Below are 16,868 nucleotides of genomic sequence, written 5' to 3'. Positions count from 1 at the left end.
AAAGAAAAAGGGCCACAGGCAGATCACAAGTTCCAACTCTTATAGCTGTGTAAATCTTGTAAATATCTACGTGTAATTCGATATACATTAATAAAGAGAAGTTTAACACGTTAAATTAATGCGTAACATCTTCATTAACGCTGCCACTGAATTGAGGACATTTATATTACTTATGGGGTTTCTATATTTTACAGCTAGAGTGTAGTTGGATCTCAAGGGGGTGATAAATACCTAACAATATGTGTTTTATAGTGGAAACAAAATTTTCATTCAAATGGCAATTACCGGATGATTTTCTATTCGAGCCTGACCGTTTTAAGTTGTATTGGAAACCCGACCTTTGTCGCAAATAAGCATATGAATATTGTATAAATTTCATAATTGGAAAACTTACTATATTCTTGTACATACAAATATACCAGCCTGCAGGTGCAATGAAATGGGCTTGTGGGTGCAATTGTGCCCACGGGCGGGGGTTTCCCTGTCCCTACCTTATAGCATTGTGCAACCGTAATATACCCCCAAATATAAGTCAATATTGTGCCTTTGTTTTCATTTTTTCATCTATCTCTACAGATTTTTTCACACGGGCAGCACTGCAAGTTGTGACGTTTCAAATACGAATACGTCTAATTAAACAATGTGATTAAAGATAGCAAAAATAGGCAACGAGTGTATTTGCATATTTCAGGAGTCGTTGCTCCTTAACTCCTGAAATTTGCATATTCACTCCTTACCTATTTTTGCTGTCTAGAATCACATTGTTTACATTGACGTATTTGTATGTGAAACATAATTTTTACTATTCTTTAATTCATTTACTTGTTTGACTGCGGCCATGCTGGAGTACTGCCTTATTCTTTGTGAGCCTAGTACTTATTCTATTGGTTTCTTTTGCCGAACAGCTAAGTTACGGGGATGTAAACGCACCAGCATCAATTGTCAAGCGATAGTGGGGTGGGGAGTACAAATACACACACACATGCATGATGGGCTTCTTCCAGTTTCCATCTACCAAATCCACTCGCAAAGTTTTGGTCCGCTCAAGGCTATAGTAGGAGACACTTGCCCAAGGTGCCATGCAGTAGGTCTGAACCTGGCACCATGCGGTTGGTGAACAAGCTACTTACCACACTCCTATTTAAATTCTCTAAAAATCTGTAGAGATAACTTAAAAACTATGACCATTGGAGGTCATTAATCATTGAGGAAGCTAACTTTCCTAACATTTGGTTGTGTGAATAATTGTGTTTGCCCCTCCGTGGCAGTCACAATATTTGGCAATGAGAAGTTTCTGGGAAAATGCTGTGATTGACCCACTGAATTTATTATACTTAATCATTACGTAAAACACAATGCTTTGCTTAGCTTACATGTTTCTGAGTGGATCCAGTCAGTTTTGCATTGGCAGACTTTCTGGCTGCTCTTTGGACAAATAAGATCTTATCTATGGCCATCTCATCTTTATTGTGTCCTATATTTAGCAATTAAACCATTTTAAGGACTTTAAATGGTTTGTTGAATGAAGGAGTCTTAGTTGCTACTACACAAAGCATCATTATCATCATCATCATCGTTTAACGTCCGCTTTCCATGCTGGCATGGGTTGGACAGTTTGACCAGGGCTGGCAGGCCAGGAGGCTGCACCAGGCCCCAATCTGATCTGGCAAGGTTTCTACAGCTGGATGCCCTTCCTAATGCCAACCACTCCGAGAGTGTAGTGGGTGCTTTTTACGTGCCACCAGCATGGGAGCCAGTCAAGCGGCACTGGCACCTTAAGAAATGTGCAGACATACTGTCTCTAATTAAAGAAGCTCCTAATTCACAGTCCTGAGTTCAAGTCTTCAAAGTTTTTATAATAGTAATAATTAATAATAATAATCAAACACAGAGCAAAAAATTTGTACGACCACAAACCCGAAGGCATCATCAAAAATGATAATGCAAAGATCCTGTGGGATTTTATGATTCAGTGCGACCATGGGATAGAGAATAGGAAGTCAGACATAGTCTTAATTGAGAAAGAAAACAAACGATGCTGGATCATAAATATAGCATGCCCAACTGACAACAATATATGCCATAAGGAAGAAAGAAAAGTTAAGAGATATGACAGGTTAGCTTGGGAAGTTAAGCAGTTGTGGTCGCTGTAAAAGATGGTAGTAATACCAATAATTGTCGGAGCCCTGGGAACAGTGAGCAAAAATCTCGAGAAGTACATGGAACAAATAGGGGCCGCAATAAGGGTGGAGCACTTGCAGAAAAGAGCACTGCTTGGAACCGCTCGAATACTCCGGAAGGTTCTCGAAAAATAAGAGGTGTTGCCTTAGTTCACTGGAAGGGAACAGCTGACACTGTAGTACATCTCCAGCCTTAGAAGCTGGGCAAAGGCAATAATAATAATATATTGAAATTATTGTGTATAGTGCTCAGGTGCACTACAATTCATCAAAGGTGCATAGAATTATGTACAAAAGTCAGGAAAGTGAATAGTGTATGAGTGTCATGATGTACATGCGTGCATGCATATGGAGTGGGGTGGATATCAGGTGTAGTGTTGGAAAATTTCAGGAACCTTGGAAGTTAACCCTCTAACCCAAACTGGCATAAGGGGATGAATCTTAAAAATTAACCAGAATTGATTTTAAAAAGGGTTAGTGTAAGAATATTTATTTCGTTTCTAAGACGGTTTTGAACTTGGCATCATAAGTTAGCAGCAAACACTTGTTAATTTGCAGATTGCTGCCCCTGTTTCCTAGTATGAACTGCCCCTAATCCCATTTACAGTTAAGTATATCTTATGAACCAATGAGGGCTCTTTTCACATGGCACCAGGTGTTGGGGTCTGTGTGATGACAGGCTTGTCATGAATGGTTACACACCTTCACTCATACAGTTTACCATTGCAGTTGGAACCGATGTCGAAAGCCGAGGCCAGAATATAACAGGTGATCTCTGGTTCAAAGCTAAACAATCCCTTGATGATCTGCTTCCTATTCTGGATGGTTAACTTGTTTATGGCACTTTTAAATATAGTCTTCTATGTGGCTCTGTTGTAAGGAGTTTGCTTCCCAACCACATGGTTCTAGGTTCAGTCCCACAGCATGGCACCTTAGGTAAATGTCTTCTACTATAGCCTCAGACCAACCAAAGCCTTGTGAGTGGATTTGGTAGACGGAAACTGAAAGAAACCCAGTGTGCGTCTTTGTGTCTGTTTGTCCCCCTCACAACTTAACAATCTATGTTGGTGTGTTTACATTCTCATAACTTAGTGGTTCGGCAAAAAGAGACTGATAGAATATGTACCACGCTTTAAACAAAAAAAAAAGTTCTGGGCTTGATACGGTTGACTAAAATTTTTCAAAGGTGGTGCCCCAGCATGGCCATAGATAAAAGTTAGAAACCCAACCAGCAGACTGTACCTCAATTCGTGTGCACAACTCCAGCATCAGATATCCATTGAGTCCGATCACATTTGCTTCTAACATAAAACTTGCAGTTAAAGTATTGTTATCTTATTGTTGCTAAGATAGAAACGAGTGTTGTTGTCTTTGTTGTGTTTTAGCTGTTTTATCTCGAAATCTATAAAGTATACGATCCTCTTATTGACTAACTCATTGAAATTAGATCTTCCTGCTAACAACTACTTTTTTTTTTCTGTTGCGTGTGCTGTCAATAGACACCCAATCTTCCATAGGTTTGGTTAAGGCTTCTCTCAAACTGTATTAACATGGTGTCACATGGTGCATCGCAAACTAATGCTTCTGGGTTGCTTCTATTTTCTCCACTCTCTTTCTTTTTTCTCTCTAATGTGTGTGAGAAATATACATACATATTATGTACCAAACTGTACACATGTATGTGCTTGTAAATTTTTCCACAGCTGTGAATTTTTCTTTTAATCTGCATGAATTTATCATTTAAACTTGTATATTGAAATTGTTGTGTTTACTTACTTTCAGCCCTATTTAGTTAAATGTCTATTTTAATATGTACAGTTACAATAATTTTTTTCTTTTTTTTTTTCTAAACACCTCTGCTGGTTACAAAATTGCTATTTTTAAATCTCACAACGAGAGATATTCAGCAACAGTTCTTTGGAGTAAAGATTATTTGCCAACATAACATGGCAGTCCTTTTTTAGGATTAATGTTACTGTAATTTAGCCCCAGGAGACATCGTCTTCAGCTGGCTATATGACATGGTCTGTGTCCTTATATTTTCGAACAAGGGAATCTAGCACCCCCACTCAGCTCAGAACAATATCTGTGTATCGCATTTTCCGAGTTATATCCCTTCGTCAGCACAGAATAATTGTTCGGCTAGAGGTGGCACTGCTAAATTCCCATTTGAAATATATAGCTGGAGACGATGTTTCCTTGGGCTAAATTACAGCCGGACAATTATTCTGTTCTGATGAAGGGAAATAACCTGGAAATAGCTTAAGTGGGGCTGCTAGATTCCCTTGTTCAAAAATATAAGGACACAGATTGTGTCGTATAGCCAGCTGGAGACTGTCTCCCGGGGCTAAATTACAGCAACATTCGTCCTAAACCAGGACTGCCATGTTATGTTGGCAAACAATATGTACCTCTGCTGGTGTCACATAAAAAGCACCGGTGCTGATACCATGTATAAAGTACCTAGTACACTCTGTAAAGTGGTTGGCATTAAGAAGGGCATCCAGCCATAGAGACCAAGCCAAAAGAGATAATTAGAGCCTGGTTGGCTCTCTGGCTTCCAACTCCAATCAAATCATCCGACCCATGCCAGCATATAAAACAGACATTAAATGATGATGTTGATGTAAACTCAGGTTAAGAAGAAACTTATGAAGACTTTAGAATGAAATTCAGTTTTTGATCAAGAATTTTTTTCCCTCTTATTACTGTGATTAAATTAGTTCTGCTTGAGCAATCTTTTGATTAGAGCTGTTTCAGCTGTGACCATCCTGTGTGTGTGTGTGTGTGTGTTTTTTGTTTTTGGTTCGTTTTTAATCTTTAAGCCCACATTGTCCAATGTATGCTTCCTTTTAAAGAGATTAGGTATGATTTGCAATAGATTTAGCTTTTATTTCTAGCAGGCAGAGAAACCAAGTAGAGGATCCCTTGTTGACTTGATTCCTGTTAGTGTTTAGCACTGGTTCTCAACTGGGGCCTCTCTGACCCTTTCAGGGTTCAGGCAAGATTTTGTTTGTTAAAATTTATCTGCAACAGATTAGTCATGCTTCTACATTGCACAAAATATTTCAACACTTATTTTTATACAATTCCTAAAAATATTTTAATTATAGAAAAAATACAACAGGATTCTATCGAACTTGCAATGGTTATGAGGGGGCCACCTGAGTAAAACAGGAATTGAAAGAGGTCAATAAGTCAAAAATGGTTGGAAATTACTGGTTTACTGTAAAGGGAGTAAAAGATAAAAGTTTTTGATTGATTGGAAATGATCCTTGGATTATTAGGCTATGGAGACTAACAAAACCATCAGAAGTTCTAGATCCTCAACCAATCTATGAGACACCATATTTCTTGGCATGGTGGATGCTGTTTAAAAAGAAAATATATCTTTGTGCACCCTTGAGGATGAAAGTTACCCTTTTGATAATAGCCAGAAAAAGATTGTTTATGTTAAACTTACTGTGTCTCAGGATTCGTCATCATTGTTTAATGTACCAGTTATGCACTGGGGTTGATGTAATTGACTTAATCCCTTTGTTTGTCCTTGTCTGTCCCCTCTATGTTTAGCCCCCTGTGGGCAATAAAGAAATAAATATTGAAGCTAATTGCATGACAAGGCATGGCATATACACTTTGTTGTGATTCAATACGGATTAGTTTTCACTTTTCCAAATTGAGTTGCATTTCCCATTGACTTCCATGTAACCTGGAACCCCTTGGGAAATTATATTTCATTCTATGAAATTCCATGTTATGGCAAGATTTACAGGAATGCAACGGTTCTGTAGCTGGGGTTGTTTATTTGCTAGAACGATACGTTTTTTCATGTTCATTTTAGTTTCGTTTATAGATGTACGAGTGTCTTTGTCCTTGCATGCATACATTCTTTCCTCTTGAATAAATAATTTATTTAATTTTTCTTTTTCTAGAATGCGAGAATTGGACAGAGAACAGGCTGAAAGTTTGATAAATGCTGGTGATGTGATTCCACAGATAGACTCTTGATGGAAACGAGTTTTCACTAACGTTATTGTTAGTTAAACATCAACATATTCTTCAATTCTTAATGATGTAGATGCAGTTTTCGTTTGAAAGACAATATACTATTTCCTTCACGGAATAAGGGGTGGGTGAAACGGTACAGGAGGGGCAGGGGAATATATCCCCTCTTCTACTATAAACAATTTGTTCACTGACATTGTCAAAAAAAAAAAAGTTTGTAAAGTATTCCACTAATTTAACATATCTGATTGTTCATGTTCATCTTGTCGGTTGTTACAATGTTTTGTTTTCTTATGCATGTGTGTGTGTGTGTGTGTGTGTGTGCGTGTGTGTTCTCTGAAGTAACTGAAAGGAGAAGAACAATAAATATAAAGAACCAAAATATTTTCTTTACTCAAGGTAAAAAGAAGAAAATTAAAACAGAAATTGAGAGTGAGAGAGAGAGAAAGAGAGAGAGAGAGAGAGAGAGATTCATTGCAATTCTTGTGGTCTTTGGAAATCTTCACTGGTGGAGGTGAGTTACTCACACGAATCTTCGGCTGTCTCCTTATGTTGAATTGATAAACACAGTTTCAATTTTTATTTAAATAATCCTTGTCTTTGCTACCATTCTCATCTTCATCATCACTTATTATTATTATTATTATTATTGATGATGAAGTGGCTGAAATGGTAGGGCAGCATCCTTCTGAATACCTTGGTGTATTTAGTTACCTGGAACATCATTTCTTTGAATTAAAATCTGATCAGGATTGACTTTTGCCTTCCAAGTCAAAAGCAAGTTCTAACTGAGTAATGGATTAGGCCTCCACAATAGACAGCAACCCTCCACCACAATTTTGTGGCCTCATGCCAAATTTTATTATTATTATAATTATTATTATTATTATTATTATTATTATTAAGGCTGCAAGCTGACAGACTCGTTAGCATTCCAGGCAAAAATGCTTAGAAGCATTTCATCCACCTTCATGTTTTGAGTTCAAATTCTGCCAAGGTCGACTTTGTCTTTCATCTTTTTGGGGCTGTTAAAAAAAGGACCAGTTGAACACTGGGGTCAGTATAATTGACTTACACCCCCTCCTCCAAAATTACTGGCCTTGTGCCAAAATTTGAAACTATTACTATTACCATCACCACCATCACCATCATCATTGTCATTATTATTATTATTATTATTATTGAGTGCAGTGTCCAGGTGAAGGTAGTTGACTGTCAACTGTTGGTTTCTAATTTCGTGTGTTGTGTCTGGCGAACAATGTTGTGCACCTGAGCAAGATGGTTGTCTTCTGTTCAAAACCTCGTTTATAGTTACGAAATAATCTCTATTCTCATTACTGTTTTCTGTTAAGTCTTCTTTGTGAACTGAAAGTAAATTATTTTTATTTGTGTGTGTGTGTGTGTGTGTGCATTGCACAATAGACAGGTCCTGTCCTTCAATAACGTCAGCTTTTGTGAAGCTATTTGGAATTGCTAAGTTCACTTTCTATAATTTTTTTTTTCTTTTTTTAAATATATAATAAAAAGTTTACTGATTTTACTCGTATTTTTTTCAGCAGGTTGAAGGGAAGAAATCCTTTTTACCCCCCCCCCCCCCTGAAGTCTTATTTATATCTGTCTTTGATTCTAAAAGGATGCTTATGAGCATGCAAACACACACCATTTCAGTCTTTCTGTTTGTTTCTCATTTTTGTTTCTACTAAATTTTAATTAAATGGGAAATAAATTAAATTCTTTTACCTTTTTTTTTTCCATCAGTAAATTCTGGTGAATTTGATTTAATTTGTCAAATTTCTACTGATTATTATTATTATTATTATTATTATTATTATTATTGACAGGGTCGATCTAATTCACTGCCCCCCCCCCTTCCCCCAAAATTTCGGGCCTTGTGCCTAGAGTAGAAAAGATCATTATTATTATTATTATTATTATTATTATTGGTGGTGGTGGGCTGGTAGAATCGTCAGCACGCCGGGCGAAAGGCTTAGTGGCATTTTGTTTGTCTTTACATTCTGAGTTCAAATTCTGCCGAGGTTGACTTTGCCTTTCATCCTTTCAGGGTCAATAAATTAAGCACCAGTTACACTGGGGGGTGGGGTCGATGCAATCGATTTAATCTCTTCCCCCAAGCTGCCCTTATCGCAAAAATTCGAAATCCTCCTCATCATCATCATCATCATCATCATTATTATTATTATTAGCATAATACACAAGAGATCTGTGATCAGTTGGAAACTTATCTGTGAAATGCAACACACTCGGCCGTAGAATTTAAGCTATACTTAATATATAAATATTTTTCAAAAGAATTGAGGACAAAAATTATATTACACTTTACATCTTAAATTTGGCTTAAAATTTGTTGTCCAGATACCAACATACCATGAATGGTATATTTAATTATTATTATTATTATTATTATTATTATTATTATTATGTGTAACTTGAAGTGGGGTGGGTAAGTTATCAGAAACAGTAGAGTGCCAGGCTAAAATATGGAACTTGGTCTCCCTCTACAATCTCTATTTTTGCTTGGGTCCAAGTTTGCAGTTCATCAGTCAAGGATTGGTTACATAAACACCATTACAATAGTCTTCTATAATCCCTGAAGAGGATTTTATCAACAATATACCTGCCGGCCCCTACACAAAAATTGGCCTTGTACCTGTGGAAGAAAGCAATGTTGCATTATAAGTGCAGGCACGGTTGTGTGGTAAGAAGTTTGCTTTCCAACCGCATGGTTCTGGGTTCAGTCCCACTGCATGGCACCTTGGGCAAGTGTCTTCTACTCTAGCCTTGGGCCGACTAAAGCCTTGTGAGAGGATTTGGTAGATGGAAACTGAAAGAAGCCTGTCGGGTGTGTGTGTGTGTGTTCCTGCATATCTGCATCTTTGTGTTTGTCCACCACCACTGCTTGAGAACCTGTGTTGGTGTGTTTATATCCCCATAACTTAGTGGTTCAGCAGAAGACACCAACAGAAATAAGTACCTGGCTGTAAAAAAAAAATAAAGGGGGTCCTAGGGTTGATTCATTCAATTGAAACTTCCTCCAGGTAGTGCCCCAGCATGGCCACAGTCTAATGATTTGGAACAAGTAAAAGATAAGTTTGTGGTTGAGATTCCAGATTTGAACTTATTGCACAACCCCTTTTGACTGGCAAATATTTTCTCCTTCGACCCCCAGACTGCAGCATCTTGGGTGACTTGTTTTCTACTTCAGGTTTCAATTGACCAATTCTTTGTGAGTGGAATGGAGTAGGTGGAAAACTGTACAAGAGCCAGTTGGATCGACATGTGTGGGTGGGTGCCCCTGTGTTAATATTTACATCATTTTAAGAAGTGTTGTCTATGTTGTCACTTTGTTCTGTAACTTAGCAGTTCAACAAATGGAGGTCGATATGTACAAGACAATTACCGTGACTGATGTGGTCAGCTAAACCATTGAAGGTGGTGCCTCAGCATGGCCATAGTCCAATGATTGAAATCGGTAAAAATACGTGTATTTTAAGGGGGTGGGGATCTAAAGAAGTTTTGTTTCAATCTTTTTTTAATGTTATTGTTTTGAGATTGGTGTGTGTGTGTGTATGTATGTATGTATGTGTATATATACATATATATATATATACACACTTTTAAAGATTTTATCATGAAGTAGTTTTTTTTTTTTTAATAATGTTAAAAGTAAGAAAACTGATTTTATTTGATGTAAATGAAGGAAAATTAAAACATGAAATAAAGATCAATATTTCTTAGTAGCAAAGCCATCTTTTTTAGAAATTTTAATTTTGTTTTTGATTTCATGTTGCTGCTAATTGATGGTATTGACTTGCAAGGAAGAGCAAGTGAGAGCAGTTTGCCAGCATTATTATTATTATTATTATTTACAGGTTTAAGGCAGAGAGCTGGCAGAAACGTTAGCACACCGGGCGAAATACTTAGCAGTATTTCGTCTCTCTTTAGGTTCTGAGTTCAAATTCCACCGAGGTCAACTTTGCCTTTCATCCTTTCGGGGTCGATAAATTAAGTACCAGTTGCATACTCGGGTCGATCTAATTGACTGTCCCCCTCCCCCAAAATTTTGGGTCTTATACCTAGAGTAGAAGAGAATATTAGAAAGGTGGTGAGCTGGCAGAAACATTAGCACACCGGGCGAAATGTTCAGTGGTATTTCATCGGTCTTTACATTCTGAGTTCAAATTCTGCCAAGGTTGACTTTGCCTTTCATCCTTTTGGGGTCAATAAATTAAGTACCAGTTGTGTACTGGAGTCGATCTAATCGACTGGCCTCCCTCCCCCAAAATTTTGGACTTTGTGTCTAGAGTAAAAAAGAATATTAACAGGTTTATAAAGTATTTATTGAAAAATCTAATTTTAATAGAATTTACAGTGAAGTAAAATTGAATAACATGTGTTCATGCGTATGTTTAGCAAGGGTTACACTTTATAAACTGTATTTTGAAACAAATATTGTTTTATTTAGGAGTCATTTACACTCAGCTGGAGAAAAAAGAGTTGTACCTGTAATTCAAAGGGGGCCAGCCTTGTCACATTGGATCTCCTTGAGAACTACATTCACCCCATGACAACAGTTTTTTTATCAGGCAACTAGGTTGCACTGACGGTAATCATCTTGGTTGAGGTCAGCAATTGACGCACAACGGTTCAGCATTTATTGGCGTCGATCGCTTCCATTCCACAATTAAGCTTGGTTAAAGTGATTTGTTATGTTGAAGCTGAAGAAGAGAAATCTATAAGAGGTGGTGAAGATTGATTTCAGGAGAATGGAAATGGACTGCAACCAATGTCAGGACACTGGCAGAAAAAGGCTTGCCCGATCCATGCAAAGATGGAGAGGAAAAAAATGAACCTGAATCAATGAAGATGATGATGATGGTTTAACTGAATGATGCAAAGGGGGAAATCATCTTGGAAGAAACTTGAAATGCCAAGATGAAACTTTTGTCTCAGAAATGATGTTACCTGCTAGGATCCCTATTATTTATGTATTTCAAGGATAAAATTAAGCTTCTTTTCAAATAATATTGTATTTATTCTTTTTTACCCTCTTTTACTTGTTTCAGTCATTTGACTGTGGTCATATTGGAGCACTTATTCTATCAGTCTCTTTTGCCGAACCGCTAAGTTACGGGGACGTAAACACACCAGCATCGGTTGTCAAGCGATGTTGGGGGGACAAACACAGACACACAAACACACACATATATATACATATATATATATATACGATGGGCTTCTTTGAGTTTCCGTCTACCAAATCCACTCACAAGGCTTTGGTTTGCCCAAGGTGCCACGTAGTGGGACTGAACCTGGAGCTATGTGGTTCGTAAGCAAGCTACTTACCACACAGCCACTCCTATGCCTATATTTACTGTCTCCCCCCCCCTTAAAAATTTAGCTACATTGTATTAAAGTGGAAAACACAAAACTCCACAATGGCTTCACTATTTATTTACTTTCGCTCTTTAATATCATGAAATAAAAATTTTCTTCATTCTATCGTCCACATTTTTCTGTCTTAAAAACAGCAGGATGTTATTTGAGGGATATTTTTTTGGGAAGGTGGGTCCAAGTCGGTTACATCAACCCTAGTATACAACTGGTACTTATTTTATCCACCCTGAAAGGTAAAGTCAGCCTGGGTAGCATTTGAACTCACAACGTAGAGACAGACAAAATGCTGCTCAGCATTTTACCCAATGTGCTCAGGATTCTGCTAGCTTGCTGTCTGAAATACTGGTTTCAAATTTCAGCACAAGGCCAGCAGCTTTTTTTTTTTGGTGGCGGGGTGGTGAGTTGATTACCTTGACCCTAATGCTCATCTGGTACTTATTTTATTGACCCCCCAAAAGGACGAAGGGCAAACCCATTGTTAAGGGGCTACATGGTGACAAGTACCAGTTGAACACTGGGGTCAATGTAACTGACTTAGCCCTGCTACCAAAATTGCTGGCATTGTGCCAAAACTTGAAACCAATATTAACCCCTTGTAAATTTAAGTCTGTATGCTGGTTGCTTTTCCTGCTAGAAATGGCAGCTAAATTTCCTGCAAATCACACCCCAGAATCTTAGGAATGGATGTTGGCTAAAGTGATCTTGGGGCTCTTTGCACTTTACTAAAATAAAGACAGGATGGTCATGGCTGGAATGCATTTCGTTAGAGGTCTTCTTGATTAGGGATGATCTGAGGCTGAACAATAACCCTTTGTATTTCCCTTCCCAGTTTCCTGTTGATGCCATTTTTTAAAGTTGTCCAAATCAGTTCCAGCAGTTTCACTGGTATGGAAGGAAGGAGGTGTAAAGATCATCAGAGCAGTTCCTTCCTCCCTGGCCAAACTAAAAGGTGTGGCTGTGTGGTAAGAAGTTTGCTTCCCAACCACATGGTTCTGGGTTCAGTCTTACTGTGTGCCCCCCATCCCTATTATGCTCAACCACTTGCCTGGCACACTTCCCTTGGTTCCATTCCCTCTCTCAACTAATAGCACATTGTCATACGTTATTTGGCAACCCTGCTGGTGCCACGTAAAAGCACAAAAGCACTGGTGCCAGGGTCATACATAAAGCACCTGTGCTATGTAAAAGAGCACCCAGTACACTTTATAGAGTGGTTGGCATTAGGAAAGGCGTCTAGCCATAGAAACCATACCAAAACATACAACTGGAGCTTGATACAACTCTTCAGCATGTAAAAAGCACTATTCAAGCGTGGTCGATGCCAGTGCCACCTGGCTGGCTCCCGTACCAGTGGCATGTAAAAAGCACCATTTGATTGTGGCCAAGTGTCTTCTTCTATAGCCTTGGGCTGACCAAAGCCTTGTGAATGGATTTGATAGAAGGAAACTGAAAGAAGCCCATTGCACGTATTTATATACTAGTTCATCCCTGACGACCAGTGTTGGTGTGTTTACGTCTCTCTGATTTAGTAGTTTAGCAAAAGAGACTGATAGAGTATGTACTAGGCTTGAAAAAAGCATTAAGGTCGATCCATTTGATTAGAATTCTTCCAGGCATTGCTCCAGCATGGCCACAGTCTAATGACTGAAACAAATGAAAGACAAAAAAAGATGTTTTGTGTAAGCAGTTTGAACTCTGCAAAATTTCCAGTTGGCCCCTGGTTGGCTTCAACGCAACTCATACAGCCAAGGCTAGAGGTTTTAGGGCTGGGGGTGGGGTAGGATCACTTGGCCAACTCCATTGAGGACAAACTTTGTCTTTTTTTTTAAATAAATGTTCTCTGAGACAAATTGATCTTTGCGTTTAGACTACCAGGTACAAGCATTTTATTGTTTCTTAGCTGGGTATTTATTCAATGTGTTTTAGTTTATCAAGTTTGATTAATATTTCAAAGAAAAGAAAATATCTATAGGTTTGATCATGCATTGACAGGTAATATTTCTGCTTACAAGAAATTCAGCACTTATTTATTTAATGCAGTTCTATATTTAAGAGATGAGGAATTATGTACATTATTTACAAAATATAGGTAGAGGAACATCACAAAGCTGTGACACGAGGAGATATTGATAAATCTGGTATAGCTGATCGTGTATGGAAAAATGGAGACCACCTCCCCCTGTGGGATGGATTTAAAATAATAGACAGAGAACACCACTGGAAAATATGAAAACTAAAAGAAGCAGTCCATATGCTAGGACACAACAACCTCCTAAGCAGACTGAGTGCAGATATGAACAGCATATGGGAACCAGTATTAAGGAAGGATAGGAAAATATTAGGCTTACAAGCCCTAAAATTCATTCAGTAATTGCTCACAGGCATATGGTGTAGTGGTTAAGAGTTCGATTCCAGGCAGTGACCTGAATAATAATAATAATAACATTGAAAAATACCTTGAGAATGAGAACCCAGGTTCCAAATTTCCCCAAGACGCCTGAAGAAGGCTGGAGGGTATATCAGCTAAAACGTGTTAACAACAAACTTGATAAGGACAAATGTCTGTCGAATGTAAATAATGTACTTATTTATTTGTATTTACACTTGTAGTATTCACCTGGGATGGATAGAGCTGGCTCCGACCACTGAGTACTCCCCCATCCCTCATGAAAATTTGACCATATCCAACAGCCAGCCCTAACACTCCAGCAAATTTGACAAATGCCTTCACTGGGAGAGCAGGTGTGTCGGACAGTATGGACCATGTAGCTGTTGTCGTCATTTGTTGTTGAGGTGTGGAGTTCATGTACAGAGTTTCGGTGGGAATACATGTTCACATGTGGTCCTTGGTCACACTTGGGGTCCACACTGTGGGATAGTGTGATCCGTAGCAGTTCATCTTGCTGTCGATTGTGAACCACCACTGAGAATTCACTGACCAAGTCACCATCAGTTATTGGAGCAGACCTAGCCTGGGTTTGAAGCAGGTTGTACGCATGTTTGGACCCTAAAAGGTGCTGTTACTCCAGATCAGAGTAAACCTGGGAACAGTAACAGCTAAAGGGTGGTTCCACACTCCTTAAAACCCTGGAACTTTCGTACCAAGGATGGATGCAGTCTTAAGTCTTGGCCACTGAGTCTGGAGAAAGGGACAGTGTGCATGACCTTTGTAAGTCCTTTGGGACCTGTAAACCTGATGTCATTATTGTTCCATTTAAACTGATAAGAAAGACATGTGAGGGAAGATTTCAAAGGACTGATGTCCTCGGATGGAAGCATGAGAAATACCTGTAAATGTAGGGTTGTTAGGATGAGGCATAACAAGGGTGGTGACAATTGGGTTGAGGTACCTGAGTAGAAGAGGCACAAAACCAATCAGCTCTAAGAAACACAGGTAATAATAATAATAATACTGAATTTATTGTATACAGTGCTCAGGTGCAGTAAAGCTCATCAGAAAAAGTACCCAGAAAGGGTATGAACAGTAAATAGAATAATGCACAGAAAAAAATAAAGTGGGGTGGCATCAAGTGTACTGCCTGATGTTCCCTATAGGGGACCAGTACGTCATTGTTAGCTTCTTTTGAGCCTTGAAGTGTGTCAGCGACCGTTGGGGGGTTGGAATATTTTCTAGCCTTGAAGAGAAGGGTCAGGTTTTGAGATATAATCTTAGCTGTGTTAAGGATGTGTTTTTGCCAAGAGACATCCTCAGTGGTTGTAGTCCCAACATCCAGAGCAATCATGAAAGGTCCAGTTGGGTCTCCCTTGTGTTTAGAGGAGGTGTGGTGCACTGGTGCTTTCTTAATACAAGAAATGGTTGATTTTTTTTCTTTCTATTTCTATTTTTTGTTGTTGTTAAAGTTGATGAAACTGGCATTGCTCTACTGGGGAAATCTTATCTTGACATTTGCAGCTCCGTTATTTAGACAAGCTAAGAACATATTCTATGGCCACATTGCTTCAATCCACTGAAACTCAGCTACACAATCTCTCACTGTATCCAGACAATTATTACAACTTATTCAGTTGAGTCAAAAAAGAGAAAAGAAACAACAAAAACAAAAAATTCCTGAAACTTCTTTTATAGAAAACTTGCCGTTTTCATCTCTTCCGCAAATATTCAAATGACCATTGCATTGTATAATGGAAGAGACTTCATAATTCTTGAGGAATGTTTTTATGGACTTCTGACAGTATTTAATTTTATAATTCTCACGTTGCTTAGCTACTGAGAACTGGTACCGAAATTTGGTAGGAATTTATTTTTTATCATTATTATAATTACTTTCTTTCTTTTTGAAGGCGGCGAGCTGGCAGAATCGGTAGCATGCTGGGCGAAATGCTTAGCAGCATTTCATCTGCTGCTCTACGTTCTGAGTTCAAATTGTGCCAAGGTCGACTTTGCCTTTCATCCTTTTGGGGTCGATAAATTGAGTACCAGTGAAACACTGGGGTCGCTGCAATTGACTAGTCCCCACCCCACAAAAATGTGCCCATTGTAGAAAGGATTATTTTTTCTTTTCCTTTCTACCCCACCCGCTCCACTATAAGCCCAAGGCCTGAAAAAATTTGGTGTGGGGTGGAGGGTTAGTTGATTGCATCAACCCCCAGTGCTTGACTGGTCCTTATTCCATCAACCCTGAAAGAACGAAAGGCAAAGTCAACCAGGGAATAATTTGAAATCAGAATTCTCCCAAGGTTGACTTTGCCTTTTATCATTTTGGTGTCAGTAAATTGAAGTATAAATCATGTAGGAAGGGGGGGGGGTGTCAATGTAATTGACTTGCCCCTCCCCTCAAAATTGCTGGCCTTGTGCTAAAATCTGAAACATTATTATTATTATTATTAAAGAACACCATTTAAGTGTGGCCGATGCCAGTACCACCTGACTGGCCCTCGTGCTGGTGGCACATACAAAGCACCCATTACACTCTTGGAGTCGTTGGCGTTAGAAAGGGCATCCAGCTGTAGAAACACAGCCAGATCAGATTGAAGTCTGGTGCAACCTTCTGGCTCGCTAGCCCTCAGTCAAACCATCCAACCCATGCCAGCATGGAAAGCAGACGTTAAACGATGGTGATGATGATTCCGTGCAATCAATTATTATTCTGTGCAAGTGAAGGTGAGGATTGATGTTTTAGTAACTCATGGAGACATCAGTCCATACGAGAGAAAGAGAGAGATATCTGAGTTTGTTACATTCATCACAGGCTTTATTGCAACTGAAATATTCATTTAGTGGAGAAAATATTGAAAATCTATAAACAG

General features: G+C 38.6%; 1 protein-coding gene across 7 annotated transcripts in view; it reads left to right on the top strand.

The window, feature by feature from the left end:
* LOC106884241 (solute carrier family 35 member F5) overlaps nt 1–6,599 on the top strand; it is a 95,921-nt gene extending 89,322 nt beyond the window's left edge. For 4 of the 7 annotated variants that reach the window (XM_089340438.1, XM_089340429.1, XM_014935509.3 and 1 more), the window contains one exon: nt 6,113–6,599. In XM_089340438.1, coding sequence (XP_089196564.1) covers nt 6,113–6,188 — 76 coding nt within the window. In that variant the 3' untranslated portion in view covers nt 6,189–6,599. The remainder of the gene's footprint in view (nt 1–6,112) is intronic. The other 3 variants (XM_089340435.1, XM_014935508.3, XM_014935506.3) reach the window with 2 other exon arrangements.
* Nucleotides 6,600–16,868: the final 10,269 nt, after the last annotated feature.

This window comes from Octopus bimaculoides, chromosome 2 (genome assembly GCF_046866305.1).
Source record: "Octopus bimaculoides isolate indiv1 chromosome 2, ASM4686630v1, whole genome shotgun sequence".
NCBI lineage: Eukaryota > Metazoa > Mollusca > Cephalopoda > Octopoda > Octopodidae > Octopus > Octopus bimaculoides.
This window is presented reverse-complemented; position numbering and strand designations above follow the sequence as displayed.